Below are 13350 nucleotides of genomic sequence, written 5' to 3' on the forward strand. Positions count from 1 at the left end.
GCGGCGGCGGCGGCGGCGGCTGGCGCGGGGCGTGGAGTGGAAGGGGGGGGGGGGAGGTCCGGGGTGTCGTGGCTCGACGCGAGTCGTTTCGGCAAAGACCAGACAGGACGCGAGGAACAGAAGGTCTGGTTCACAACGACCAGACTGGATGGATAAATTTCAAGACGACGCTCGAATCACGCTTCGTCGTCGCTGGAGAACGCCACCTCTCTCGCGTTCGGGTGCTTCTTCTCGCGGTGGAAGACGTCCCCGACGACTTTCTTCCTCCTCGCCGCCTCCTCCGCGGCGGCGGCCTCGTCGCCGTCGACCTCGGTCCACGTCTCCCTCCACCGCGCCATCATCGCCTTCCTCGCCGCGGCTTTCGCGCGCGCCGCGCCCCCGCCCGCGGCGGCGTGCAGCCACTGCAGCAAGTCGCCCACCTTCTTCGTCGCCTTGGCGCTCTCGGCTTTGGCGCACGGCGGCTTGGGCGGACGCTTCGGCTTCGGCGCGGTTGGACCCGAGTTGGACAGACGCGCCATCTCGCGCTCCGACGCGGCGCGTTTCATCTCCGCCGCCGTGACCGTCGTCGTCGTTCCGGTCGTTCCGGTCGTTCCGGTCGTTCCGGATCCGATCGTCGTTCCGATCGTCGTCACAGTCTTGCCGCCTGATCCGCCGCCGCGTCGCTTCGCCGCCGCCGCGGCGACGAACGGGTTCGTCTCCTCGTCGTCCGAGCACACGGACCGGTCGCCGTCGTCGTCTTCGACGTTTGGAAGCGTCAGCCACGCGTTGTAGTAGTACTCCACCATGTCGCGCAAGGATTTCATCGCCAGTCGCGGGTCCGGGTCTTCCGGGTCCGCGGCGGCGGGGTCCGCGATGGCGACCGGCGGCGGCGGCGACGCTTTCCCGGGCGACGGGTCCTCCCCCGCCGCCGCCGCCGCCGCGCGCGCGGCGTCCGCGGCGTCCTTCTCCCTCCTCGCCTCCGCGCACGCGTCGCAGAACCAGTCCCCTTCCGGGACGGCGGCCATGCCCAAACACTGATAGTGCCCGCCCGTGGGGCACCCGTTCTCGCACAACACGAAATCGGACTCGCCGTCCGCGCGACCGCACGCCAGGCACGGGACGTCGTCGTCGTTCGTCTGCGCCTTCTTCTCTTTGCTCGCCTTCAGGGCCATTCCATACAAAAACAGTTCACCGGTCAGTTGAAAGGGGGAGCGATCAAATGTTGAAACCGAGCGGTGGGTGAAAAACTTTTGTATAGAACGCACCTTCATCCCCTTCTTCGGGTTCCGTCCAATCCTCGAGCACCCGAACAGGTCAAACTTCCGCGCCCGCAGCTGCTCCTCGAACGCGCGCGATTGCTCCGCGGTCCACAGCCCGAACGCCTCCGTCGCGACGACGCGACCGACGGCTTGGACGCCCATCACCGCCGGCGACGACCGCGCCGCGCGCAGTTCCGACTCGAGCTTCGCGCGCGCGGCGGCCACCTCCTCGAGACTCGGGCGTCTCGGCTTCGGGTCGCGGACGCCGTGCGCCTCCGCGAGCGTCGCCGCGTTCCCGGGGGGCATCCCGGGGAGCCCCGTCGCGAGCTCCGCGCGCGCGATTTTCGTCGCGGCGACGACGACGGCGGCGGCTCTCGCCGCCGCCTCCTCCGCCGTCTTCGGCTTTGCCGTCGCGTCCTCTCGCGACGCCGCCATCGCTCGCGCCATCGCGGCCGCGGCGCGCTGCGCGGCAGCCTTCTTCACCGCGCTGTCCGCGGGGATCGCCGCGAGCGCGCTCTGTAGACCAAACTCGTAGTCCTTCGCGAACGGATCCGCCGCGGCGGTCATCTCCGTCGCCGTCTTCACGCGCTTCCCGGGTAGGGTTAACCCTCCGGCGTCCGCGTCGCTCCCTCCCGGCGCGCGCTCGCGCTTCTCCGCAGATCCTCCTCCTGTCGATCCACCCCGGCGTCGACCGGGGGAGAGCGACGGGTCGAACAGCTCCGCGGCGATCTTCGCCGCCTTCTCCGCGGGCGCGGGGGGCCAGACTTTGATCCCCGCGAGCCGGTCTCTTCGCGCCGGTTCGGACTCCCGCGCCCCCGACTTGGCCCCGGGGATTCGCGCGGCGTGGGGTTGTTTTGGGGTCGCCGCCGCGGACGCCGCGATGGCTGCGGCGCGCTCGACGACGCGCGCGCTCTTCTTCGACCCCGCGGCGTCCGCGTCCGCGGTCGCGTCTGCGTCCGCGACCGCCGGCGCCGCCGCGATGACGAGTCCCTCCTCCGCGCGTACGGACCCGTCCAGCGGCTCCGGCCCGCGCCACGGCGGAACCGAAGCCTGGAACGACATCCCGACGCGTATCACCGCGGTGGACTTCCCCCCCGTCCCGCCGCTTCGTCCCGCGGACATGAACGACGACACGAGAAGCGCGGCGCCGCCGCCGACGGCGGCGGATCCCGTGCGCGCGTTTCTTCTCGGTTGCATGCGCACCACCGCGGTGGCGACGCGGAAGCGGTCGACGATCGCGGCATTCTCGCGGTGCCGCTCGCCCTGCGCGTGATGCGGGATGGATGGGAGGGACGAGGAGGTGAGGACCCGTGCGCGTCAGAACGGAGCCGGAGTGGAGGGATGGACGGCACGTCGCCGCGCGAAAAAAAAATACAGCTTGCAAACGCGTCGCCGACGTCGCCGGCGAGCGCGATACGAGGGTTTTTCGAGGGTTCGGTCCCGACGCCCCGCGCGCGACGCGCGCGACGCACCCCGGTGTATCCTCCGTCGCTCACCGGCTTCCGCCCTTCCTCGAGCGACACGAGCCTGCGGCGGCGTGATCGGGGGGGGCGCGGGTCGGGCGCGGACGTCAGCGCGGGGGAAGCGCGCGCGCGAGGAGGAGGAAAAAACCGCGAGGGGGCGCGCGGCGAAGACGCGCGCACGAGCGACCGCCTGAAAGACGCGCTCGAGTGGCTCAGGTGCGCGCGCGACCGCGCGTCGACGCGCGCGCGCGTCGACGATCTCTTCGATCGCGCGCGCACCTGAGCCACTCGAGCGCGTCTTTCAGGCGGTCGTCCTTCCCCGAGCCCCCCCGCGCGCTCGTCGACGGCGCCTCCGCGCGCGCGACGTCGCCGCGAACATCGGTCGTCGTCGCGGAGCCGATGCGCTCCGCGTCGTCCACCTCCATTCCTCTCGTCGTCGCTCGCGTCGCCGTCTCTCGCTCGAGTCCGACGCCGCGGCGCGAGAGGGACGCGTCGCGCGAACGACGACGCGCGCGCGCGATGCCTTCGCGAGCCGCGGTTCGTGTCCGCGGAACGCGCGCGAGTGTCGTCGGCCGGCGGCGTCGCGCGCTGTCCGACTGCGTTCGCCTCGAGGTGTTCAAACGCGCCCGTGCGGTACTGTACGTGTGGTGGGCGCCCGCGTGATCGTGACAAAAAAATGTTCATCGGTCCGTTGAAAGGGGACGCGATCAAAAGTCGAACCCGAGGGACGGGTGAAAAACGTCTGCGTTGAACGCTCCCGCACCTCGCTCCCGCGGTTCCACTCGATCCCGCGAGCGTGACGCGTGAGCCGTCCTCCGCGCGACGTCGGAACCTCGACACCGCCACTCACGATGCACGCGCGCGCGGCGAGCGTCATGACGCGCGCCGGGGCGGCGACCCCGCGCGCGATGGCGTCCATCGCGCCACGGAACAGCGCGACGACGACGACGACGGCTGCGGCGACCGCGACGCGCGCGGTCGCGCCCGCGCGCGTCGCGCGAGCGGCTCGCGCGGCGAGGATAACCATCGTCGCGACGCGCGCGAAGAAGTGGAGCGATGAGGTCGCCTCGGACCCGGACGCCGCCGCCGCGTCCGCGTCCTCCCCTTCCCCGTCGCCCCCGTCGCCATCGAGCGACGACGACGCCGTGAGCATGTTCGAGCCGGGGCAGAAGAAGAAGAAGCTCCGGAAGCGCCGCGACGGCAGCAACACGCGTCGCGCGTCCGTGGACGTCACCGGCATCGCGATCGACGCCGCGAAGGGCGTCGCCCCGATCACGGTCCAGTCCGCGTCCGAGGAGGCGTACATCCTGTTCCTCCTGGGCTACGTCGTCGTCATCTTCCTCGGCGGGCTTCTGCTCGCGCTGAGCGCGTTCGATGACGTGCTTCCATCGCGCGTGGAGACGTGGGTGGAGAACTCGCTGTATCCGGCGTACTCGCCCACGGTGATTGGCTTCCTCGTGTTCTCTTCCATCTACGGGTTGATAAAGACGCGCGACGACCCGAACACGAAGTGATGGACGACGCGCGTCGAAGCGAAGCGAGGCGACGACGTCCGCGCGTCCGGACGTCGTCGCGTCGTCGGTCGGGCGCGATGGTGGTCGGGGTCGAGAAGGATGTAACGCACGCGCGATGACGGTTTTAATACAGAAGACCCTACCGGTGTTCCCGCCCGCCCGCCCGAAAAATATATCGCCCCCTCCCACCCTCCGAGCCGCCGCTTCTCAGAAGTAAAGCTATTAGTAAAGCTACTAGTAATGATAATGATGCTGATGCAGCATCGCCTCGCGCATGAACTCCGCCGCCTTCGTCCTCTCCTCCTCCGTCATGAACGTGTGCACCGCGTGGTGCGTCCCGAGGTACAACGTCCGCAGGAGACTGATGAGGGTCGTTCCGCGCGAGCGAACGTCGGGGCGGAGTCGAAAGGCGTCAGAAGAGTTGGAGTTGAAAGGCGTCGAGGTGTGTCGGGATTGAAAGCGAGAGGTGTTGGGCGGAGAGACGCGCCGGGAAGTAAAGAAGTCCTTAAGAGACGGCGTTCACCACACCGACGCGGTCGTACGGGGACCAGTGTGATGAGATGGAGACGGGATCCGCGCACCCCGCGGCGTAGAGCGCGCACTTGACCGTCCTCCGCCGCCGTTCCTCGTCCAACGTCGCGAACACCGTCGTCACGTCCGTCGCGTGCGTCCCGTGCGCGGCGTACTGCGCGTAGTGGTAGTACGCTATCGGCGCGTTGAGAAGCGTCAGAGAGACGCACCCGCAGAGCGCGCCGAGGAGGACGACGGCGCCGTGGATGATAAACTTGAGGGTCGTTCCATACAAAGCGATGGCGGGGTGGAGTTGAAAGGCGTCAGTTGAAGTTGAAAGGCGTCGAGGGCGGGGATTGAAAGCGAGGGGTGGGCGTAGAGAAACGCCGGGAAAAGTCCTTAAGGATCGGCGTTCACCACGCGAACGGGGTCGTATGGGGACCAGTGTATAGAACGCACCTCGGGCGCGTGGAGCTTGTTGAGCCGCGTCGCGCAGTCGTGCGGGTTGACGAGGTCCTGGGATAAGTCCGCGAGCGTCATGATCTGCGGCGCCACGGGGTGGGATGGGAACGCGGCGGCGAGCGCGGTGAGAGGGAGGACGCGATGGCACGCGACGTCGGGGACGGCGGGAGGAGGAGGAGGTGGAGGAGGAGGACGAACGGAGGAGGCGAGCGAAGCATCCGCATCCATCCATCGCGAAATGTCGTCGCGTCAGATAAATGAATGCGCTCTCCTCGCGGCGCGACGGACGGCGCACCGTGTACAGGTTGATCCCCAGCAGCAGCGACGCGAGGATGAAGAGCACGGCCCACACGGAGGCGATGATCATCGCGAGGAGCGAGGTCCCGTCGCGAGCGCCGGCGCGAGGGCGCGAGTGGCGGCCGGACGCGACCGACGCCGCGGTGAACAACGAGTCCTGCTGTGCTGGTATCGGCCGGCTCCAGTGCAGCTGCAAGCTGTCAGCGCGACGGACGATTTTTTAGGGCGAAAGGACCTGAAAGGTCGGCGCGCGCCGGGGCATCTTCGGACGCGCGTCGTCGCCCGCAGAGTCGCTTACTCCGATGCGTCGCGCAGCGCAGGTGTTGTGCAAGGCTGGCGGCTCCGCCGCCGCTCGCGTCGGGTCCTCCCCCGCGCTCGCCTTCGGCGCGAGACCGGTGCGTACCCTCCCGGTGCCGCGCCATCCATCATCGGATGGATGGATCCCTAGCTAGGCGGTGTCTCATCGCGCCCTACCGTTCGCGCCGCGCGATCGCGCGTCTTTGCGAACGACCGCGCGCTCGTCTCCGCCGCCGCTCGCGTCGACGTTCGCCGCCGCGCGCGGTTCTCGCGACGTCGCGCCCCCGCGGGACCCCGCGCGGTCGACGCGCGTTCGACGCGCGCCCGCGATCCCCTCCCCCATCCTCTCCGTGCCCCCGCCAACGGGTCAAGCGGAGGAGAGAGAGCTGAGCTCCTTTTGTGGACGGACGGACCCCCCCGCTGACGATCGCTCGCTCGCTCGCCCTTCCCTCCCCTCGTCCGTCTCCGTCGACAGCTCGGCGTCGCGTTCGCGCGCGGGATGGCGCAGGAGACCCGCCCCGGGCTCGCCCCGCCGCCGGCCAAAAACGTCGACCACGAGCACGCGACCGGGCTCGAGCTCAGAGAGCTCCAGGCCGCCGCGGAGGGGAAGGATTTCTTCGATCACTACGATTTTCTCCAGGCGGTGCGTCGAATGATTTTTTCCTCGACGAGAAGACGCCCGGTCTTCTCCTCCGCGAACGCGCCCCACGCTGATCCCTAAACCCTAAACTCTATTAACCCTACCCCTACCCCCCCCCTCCTCCCTCTCTCGACGACAGCCGAACGGGACGGAGGAGAAGCCCGTGGAGGTGAAGAGCTCGATGCCGTATCGCATCGTCGGCGCGACGGACCCGGACGACGACTGCATCGTGCACTGGGGACGCGTCGAGCGCGGGGGGCCGCCGGTCAAGATCGGCTACGAGTGGTTCGTGCACAAATCCGTCGATCACCTGAGTTGACGCGCGGGGGCTCGCGATCATCGTGTGACGACACGACCGAGGAGGAGGAGGAGGAGGAGGAGGAGGAGGAGGAGGAGGCGCGGAACGTTTTTTTCCTCGGCTCCTCTTCGAGCGAAGACGAGGCTCGGATCCCCCGCGAGTAGCGCGGGGTGGAGAGTTGGCGCGCGGGGCGCGCGTGATGCAATGCAAAATACATTCTTCCACCGACCATACCGCGCGCGTTTCGAACGCGACTTCCTCGTCGTCTCTCCGAACGCGACGCGCGAGCGAGGGAAAAGAAAAAAAGCGCCGACCGACGAGAGACGCCGCCGCGCGCGCGACTCGGACCCGAGGGCTGTGAGCGTCGAACGACGCGGACGAAACTCGCGCGCGAACGGACGACGCGATTAAAACGATGAAGCGCGATGCTTCGTCGCGATGATATTGAAACGTTTCCTACGCCCGCGCGCGTCGACTCGCTCTCGAGCCGCCCGCGCGAAGTCACGCCGTGCCATCTTCTTCACGCGGAGCGCTTTTTCCACCTCAAAAAGAGGCCCTCCCGCCCTCGCCGCGTCTTCCGACGCGACGCGAGCGCCCACCATTCGCCGATCGCGCGCGAGAAACCACCACCTCAACACCACCGCGATGAAGAACGCCCGCGCGTTCATCACCCCCCGTTCGCGGCGAGACCCGGCCGCGCCGGACCGAGAGTCGCCGCCGCCAAACCCTATTCACCCTCTTCCAGCCATTAAAATCGAAGACGAAAAAATGGCACGCGTCGCCTCGCTTAGGCGACGAGAGTGGACGCGGTCGCGGAGTCGTACTTCCAGTTCGGCGCGAGCTTCTTCGCGAGCTTGTAGTACCGCGCGAGCCTGTGGATGCGGGACTCGATGAGAATCAGGCGGAACTTCGAGTCCATGTCCTTCCTGTTGCGCTCCATGTGCTTGCGCACGGAGACAGCCTTTTTGATGAGGCAGTACAGGTCCTCGGGGAGCGTCGGCGCGAGGCCTTGGCCCTTGAGGATCCTCAGGATCTTGGAGTTCGTGACCGAGGAGACCTGCGCGACGCCGTGGTTATCGCGGAGGAGGACGCCGATCTGCGACGGCGTCATCCCCTTCTTCGCCATCTTCGCGATGATGTCCGTGATCTCCTGGGACGTGATCTTCAGCCAGCTCGGGGCGGAGCGCTTGAACGGAAGCGCGCTTCCGCTCATGCCCTTGCCGGGCGTGTGCATGCGACCCATGGTTAGAGTTGGGGTTTAAGACGAACCGAACCGCTCGGTGAGGTCTTAAGACGACGGCGTGTGTCGCGCGTCGCGTGAAGAGGGCGCTCCGGCCGCGTCGATTGCGGCTAAAACTTCTAGGGTTTCGCGGAGCGGACGAAGTCCAAACTACTTTTGCGAACGTCTGACTGGTTCGAATACGGAAACCGAGTACAAGTTGTACGATCTCGCGAACCGTAAAACGAGGGGTCACGCCGCTCGACTCGAGTACGCGCCGCGCGAGACGAGAATTTCGACGCGAACAACGGCCCGCAACTCGCACCCTCTCGCGAGGCATCTCGCGACGCGCGTCCGTCCCGTTCGTCGCGATGACGGCGTCGTCGCGGCGTTCGTCCCGGCTGACGCAGAGCCCCGATGCGGTGCAGCCGACCGCGTCCGGAGCGACGGTGCGTCGAATCGCTTCGCGCGCCCGCGTCGCCGAATCTCGCGCGCGCGCGCACCGCCCGCTGCCATTGAAATCCTTTGAAATCTCGCGCTGACTCCTCCCCTCGCGTCCCGCCTCGCAGACGTCCCCCAAGGCGACGGCCGGGTCGAAACGCCGCAGCGCGCGCTCCGCGACGGCGGAACCCACGCCCGCGTCTGTGAAATCCGCGCCCGCCGCGGCGAAGCGGCGGAAGACGGAGCCGAAAGACCCGCCGCCCGCCTCCGCGACGCGAGGCGGAGGCGGGGCGCCGCTGACGTCCGCGTCTGGCGCGATGCGGGCCGCCGCGAGCGGCCGCGGCGCGCGCGCGGCGAAGCGCGACGCGACGCCCGCGGCGCCCTCCGCGACGACGACGACGACGACGACGACGCGGCGCGCGAGCTCGAGGTCCGCGAAGCCGTCCTCGCCGCCGCCGGCGGCGACGACGACGACGACGACGACGACGACGAAGGCGAAGAAGACGCCGAGCGACGACAAGAGCTACATCCTCGCGCGTCTGGACGACGACGACGGCGACGACGACGCGCGCGCGAAGACGACGACGACGCACGCGACGCGCGCGCATCCGATGTCCCCGGCCGCGGCGCGAGCGGCCGCGCGCGCCGCCGCGAAGTCCCCGCCCGCGGAAGACAAGAGCTACATCCTCGCGCGGTTGGACGACGACGACGACGACGGCGGGTCCAAACGCCGCGCGTCGCGATCGACGCCGAAGGCGAAGGCGCCGACGCCGACGCGCGCGTCGAAGGAACCCGAACCCGCGTCGGGCGGGGGGTCCTCCGAGCGACGGAAGAGCTCGAGGTCGCGGCCGACGTCGCCGCCGTCGTCGAAGAAGTCGCCGGCGACGTCGCCGCCGACGCGTTCGAAGAAGTCGCCGGCGACGTCGCCGCCGACGCGTTCGAAGTCGATCGGCGCGAAGAAGTCGACGCCAAAACCAGACGTCGCCGCCGCCGTCGACGCGACCGACGCGGAGATGGCCGCGCTCGCGGCGACGGAGCTGACGTCTTTCCCGCCCGCGATGACGCCGATGGACGAGCGCGGGGGCGATCGGTCGACGCTCACGCTCGGCGGCGCGACGACGACGGGGGGTTGGGCCGTCTTCTCCGAGCCGCCGACGACGGAGGCGGCGACGCGCGCCGCGCGCGCGACGCCGACGTCGCCGTCGTTCGCGGGGCACGTCGAAGGCGGCGCGCGACCGGACCCGAACGATCCGGGCGCGGAGCTCGCGAACTCGTACGAGTCCGTGAACTTGGTGCGATCCGACCTCATCCTCGAGTTCGATAAGCGCGGCGTGGAGATCGCGCGGTTCCAACGCGAAGTCGAGTCGCTCGAAGCGTCGCTCGCGGCTGCCGAGGAGACGAAGACGATCGCGGAGGCGGAGGCGAACCGATGGAAGCGCGCGCGGGAGGAGCTCGAGAAGCAGAGGGAGGAGCGAGAGGCGCAGCGCGTCGCGGAGAGGGCGGCGGCGGACGCGGACGCGGAGGCGACGGCGCGCGCGCTCGCGACGCTCGAAGCCGCGATGGGCGAAGAGAAAAAAACGACGGCGGCGGCGGAGAACCGAGCCGCCGCCGCGGAATCGCGCGCGTCGCTCGCGGAGGCGTCCGCGCTCGAGGCTGCCGGGACGAAGTCGTCCGAGACCGCCGCGAAGATGGCGCGGTTGGAGTCCGCCGCCGCGGAGGCGCTGGCGCGCGCGGAGGCTGCCGAGGCGGCGTCGAGAGAGGCGACGCTCGCGGCGTCGACGTCGAGCGCGATTCGATCGGAGCTCGAGGAGAGACTCGAGACGACGGAGCGCGCGCTCGTCGCCGCGGAGGAGCTCATCGGCGAGGCCGAGGCCGCGGTCCTCGCCGCGCGAAGCGACGCGGACGCGGCGAGGATCGAGGCGGACGCGATGGCGAGAGGGAAGGGGGGCGACGCGGCGGCGGCGGCGCGCGTGAAGGAGCTCGAGGACGCGCTCGCGGCGCTGCGCTCCGCCAACGCCGCGGACGCGATGGAGGTCCAAGAGGCGAAGAGAGTCCGCGCGCGCGCCGCGGCGGCGACCGCCGCGGAGGAGACGGCGATCGCGGCGATCGCGCGCGCGGAACGAGCGGAGAAGCGGCTCATGGAGGCGGAGACCATCCCGGGAGGAGGCGCGGCGTTCGCGATCGCGCCCGCCGCCGCGACGAGCGCCGACGCCGGGGCCGCGGCGGCGGAGGCGAAAGAGTTCGCGGACGCCATCGCGCGCGTCCCCGGGGCGAAACGCGCGAGCGACCTCGCGGACAGGGTCGTCGCGCTCGAGCGCGAGCTCGCGAGCGCGGTCGGCGGCGGCGGCGACAAGGACGCGGCGCTCGCGGCGGCGACGGCGACGCGGGACGCCGCGGTTCGAAAAGCGGACGACGCGACGACGCGCTCGAACAACGCGCAGGCGAGCGCGGACGAGGCGATCGCGGCGCTCGCGCGCGCGGAGCGGCAGAAAGATCTCTTAACGCGCGAGCGCGACTCCCTGCAGCGCGTCCTGAAGTCGTACGACAGCGAGGCGGCGACGAAGGGGGGCGGCGGCGGCGGCGGCGGCGGGTTTGGCGGGTTTGGCGGGTTCGGCGGCGGCGGCGGCGGCGGCGGCGACGCGATGAAGACGCGCGTGAGCGAGCTCGAGAAGAGCCTCGAAGCGTCGCACGCGCGCGCGGGCGAGCTCGAGACCGAGCTCGCGCGCGTCACCGCGTCCGCCGCGACGGCGAGGGACGCGGCGGCGTCGAACGCCACCGCCGCGGACGACGCCGCCGCGTCGCGCGCGGAGCTCCAACGCGAGCGCGACTCCCTTCGCAAAGAAGTCGCCGCGCTCGAATCTCGCGTCGGGCGCGGGGAGTACAACCCGGACGCCACGAAGATCCTGCACTTCCGCTCCAACCCGATGGCGATCGCGAACGAGTCCGCGGCGGAGAGAGAGCTCCTCGTCGTCAGAGGCGAGTGCGAGGCGCTGAGAGAAACCGTCGCCGCGTTCGTCGCCGCGCAGGAGCAGACGCGTTCGGACGCGGCGGCGCACGCGGCGGCCCTCGCCGCAGCGCAGGGGCTCACGCCGCCGCCGGGCATGCCCGCGTTCGACGGCGGGGGAATTAACGGCCCGCCCGGGACGATGCCGCGGTACGCGATGCCGCCGCCGTTTCAAACCCCGGGCCCCCCGGGCCCGGGCCCGCCGCCGCTGATGCCGCCGCCGTCCGTCGCGCAGACGCCGGCGCCGGCGCCCGCGCCGGGGATGGGCCTGTTCACCGGCGCGACGCCGATGACGGTCGCGCGCCCTCCGGGGTTCCCGACGTTCGCGCCGACGCCGGGGCCGTCCGTCGCGGAGGCGGACCTCATCGTCACGAGGCGGCGCGTCGCGGACCTGGAGAAGCGCGAGCAACGGTACCTCGCAATGTTCAAGCAAAAGATTTCCACGTTTCGCGAGGCGTGCTACCTCATCTTCGGATACAAGGTGGACATGGGCGAGGATAAGGCGACCGGGTCGACGACGTTCACGCTGCGCAGTAAGTTCGCGGCGAACGACGAGGACGCCCTGACGTTCGCGCTCGAGCCCGGGAAGGTTGGCGCGACCGGAGGGGACGTCCCCGGGAGGGTGACGCTGTTGCCGACGCCGTACTCGGAGTCGGCGGAGGTGAAACTGGGGGTGGAGACGTTCGTGACGCGGTTTCGGAGCGTCCCGGGGTTCGTCGCGAACCTCACGATGGAGCTGTTCAACCGGCAGACGACGGCGTAGCGCGCATGTGATAGCGTCGTCGCGACGACAGAAGGTACTTTGTACGCGCCGCGAATATCATACGAACACGCGACGACGTTCCAAAATCGATCGCGCGCTTCGCGAACTCGTCCAGGTGGATGTTAGCTCGCGCCCTCTCATCATTCTCGCGAGCGCCGCCGAGGATGGAGCGCGTCTCGTGCGCCGGGCGCGCGCGCGTCGCGAGGATCGCGATGCGCGCGTCTCGCGCGCCGCGCGCGTCCGCGTCCGCGCGCGCGGCGTCGGCCGCGCCAGGACGCCGCCCGCGGGGGAACCGGGACCCACGGGATCTCATCAGAGCGACGACGTGGTCGAGCTCGAGCCGGCCGCGGACGACGTCCTCCTCGTCCTTCCGCGCCTTCCCTCGCGACGACGCGGCGGAGACGCCGCCCTCCCCCGCGACGACGACGGACGCGCTGACGTTCGAGGAGACCCCGACGGAGGAGAAGGATGAGAAACCGGCGGAGAAGATGGAGCCGTACGCCGCCCCCGCGGGTCCCGCGATCGTCGGCGAGCTGAGAGCGCGGCACGTGATCAAGGAGACGATGCGGATGGCGTCGCGCGACTTCTTCCCCATCGCGATGCTCATCTGCGTCGCGGGCGCCGCGGCGCAGGCGCTCAACCTCGGCGGGACGTTCGTCCTCGCGATACTGCGCATCCACGACGTCGAGATCGTCGCCGCGGTGTTCCTGGCGATCGTGCAGTTCTTCAAGCTGTCGTGCGAGAACGCGGCGAAGGTTGCGGTGATGAGAAACGCGCGCGACGTCGACGCCGGCGTCGCCGCGAGATGGAACGCGTTCAACCCTAAAAACGCATGGACCGCGGTCGTTAACTCGCACAAATCATGGAACGACGTCCTCGCCGTGGACGCCAGACGCGTCCTCTCCATCGCGTGGAACTCTCTCATCACCATCCCGATCCCGTATCTCGGGGTGATGAAGCTCTGCGACTACGCGGTGTGCGTGCCGGTGTACGTCTTCGAAGGGTACGTCGGCGGCGCGTGCTTGAGACGGTCGATGGAGCTCATGAACGGGCATCGTTTAACGCTTCTCAGGGCTGCGTTCGGGTTGATGGGGATCTTGAGCGCGTGCGTCGGCGTCGTCGTCGGAATCTTCATGGCGATCTGCCCGACGTTGCCGGAGCTGTTGATGCCGGCGACGGATCCGGCGGCGGCGGCGGCGGCGGC

At 69.7% G+C, this 13350-nt stretch overlaps 6 protein-coding genes across 6 annotated transcripts; 3 read left to right on the top strand and 3 right to left on the bottom strand.

Moving 5' to 3' along the window:
• Window positions 1-139: 139 nt before the first annotated feature.
• MICPUCDRAFT_48922 (uncharacterized protein) lies at window positions 140-2435 on the bottom strand (the record flags this gene model as incomplete). Its single annotated transcript, XM_003063728.1, has 2 exons — window positions 140-1134; window positions 1285-2435. 2 exons carry the CDS (start codon window positions 2433-2435, stop codon window positions 177-179), a joined length of 2109 nt encoding a protein of 702 aa, XP_003063774.1. The 3' UTR covers window positions 140-176.
• A 1117-nt stretch (window positions 2436-3552) lies between these two features.
• Window positions 3553-4066, top strand: MICPUCDRAFT_65742 (uncharacterized protein; the record flags this gene model as incomplete). The annotated part of the gene is given in 2 exon segments (XM_003063545.1): window positions 3553-3972; window positions 3974-4066. Coding segments are annotated over 2 exon segments (513 nt in total).
• Window positions 4067-4720: 654 nt separating this feature from the next.
• MICPUCDRAFT_53395 (uncharacterized protein) lies at window positions 4721-5415 on the bottom strand (the record flags this gene model as incomplete). Its single annotated transcript, XM_003063729.1, has 2 exons — window positions 4721-4999; window positions 5185-5415. The coding sequence occupies 2 exons, from the start codon at window positions 5413-5415 to the stop codon at window positions 4721-4723; spliced, it is 510 nt and encodes a 169-aa protein (XP_003063775.1).
• A 360-nt stretch (window positions 5416-5775) lies between these two features.
• Window positions 5776-6901, top strand: MICPUCDRAFT_53396 (uncharacterized protein). The gene is made up of 3 exons (XM_003063546.1): window positions 5776-5879; window positions 6257-6424; window positions 6561-6901. The coding sequence occupies exons 1-3, from the start codon at window positions 5787-5789 to the stop codon at window positions 6738-6740; spliced, it is 441 nt and encodes a 146-aa protein (XP_003063592.1). The 5' UTR covers window positions 5776-5786; the 3' UTR covers window positions 6741-6901.
• Window positions 6902-7128: 227 nt separating this feature from the next.
• MICPUCDRAFT_49744 (uncharacterized protein) lies at window positions 7129-8030 on the bottom strand. The gene has a single exon (XM_003063730.1). It carries the CDS (start codon window positions 7960-7962, stop codon window positions 7507-7509), a length of 456 nt encoding a protein of 151 aa, XP_003063776.1. The 5' UTR covers window positions 7963-8030; the 3' UTR covers window positions 7129-7506.
• Window positions 8031-10517: 2487 nt separating this feature from the next.
• On the top strand, window positions 10518-12221 carry MICPUCDRAFT_65750 (uncharacterized protein; the record flags this gene model as incomplete). Its single annotated transcript, XM_003063547.1, has 2 exons — window positions 10518-11744; window positions 11775-12221. 2 exons carry the CDS (start codon window positions 10518-10520, stop codon window positions 12144-12146), a joined length of 1599 nt encoding a protein of 532 aa, XP_003063593.1. The 3' UTR covers window positions 12147-12221.
• Between the last annotated feature and the right edge of the window lie 1129 nt (window positions 12222-13350).

This window comes from Micromonas pusilla (assembly GCF_000151265.4).
Source record: "Micromonas pusilla CCMP1545 genomic scaffold MICPUCscaffold_15, whole genome shotgun sequence".
NCBI lineage: Eukaryota > Viridiplantae > Chlorophyta > Mamiellophyceae > Mamiellales > Mamiellaceae > Micromonas > Micromonas pusilla.

Coding starts and splice junctions, on each gene's coding strand:
- MICPUCDRAFT_49744 (XM_003063730.1), bottom strand. CDS start 7,962: ATGGGTCGCATGCACACGCCCGGCAAGGGCATGAGCGGAAGCGCGCTT.
- MICPUCDRAFT_53396 (XM_003063546.1), top strand. CDS start 5,787: ATGCGTCGCGCAGCGCAGGTGTTGTGCAAGGCTGGCGGCTCCGCCGCC. Junction 5,880..6,256: donor TCGCCTTCGGCGCGAGACCG/GTGCGTACCCTC, acceptor CTCCGTCGACAG/CTCGGCGTCGCGTTCGCGCG. Junction 6,425..6,560: donor ACTACGATTTTCTCCAGGCG/GTGCGTCGAATG, acceptor TCTCGACGACAG/CCGAACGGGACGGAGGAGAA.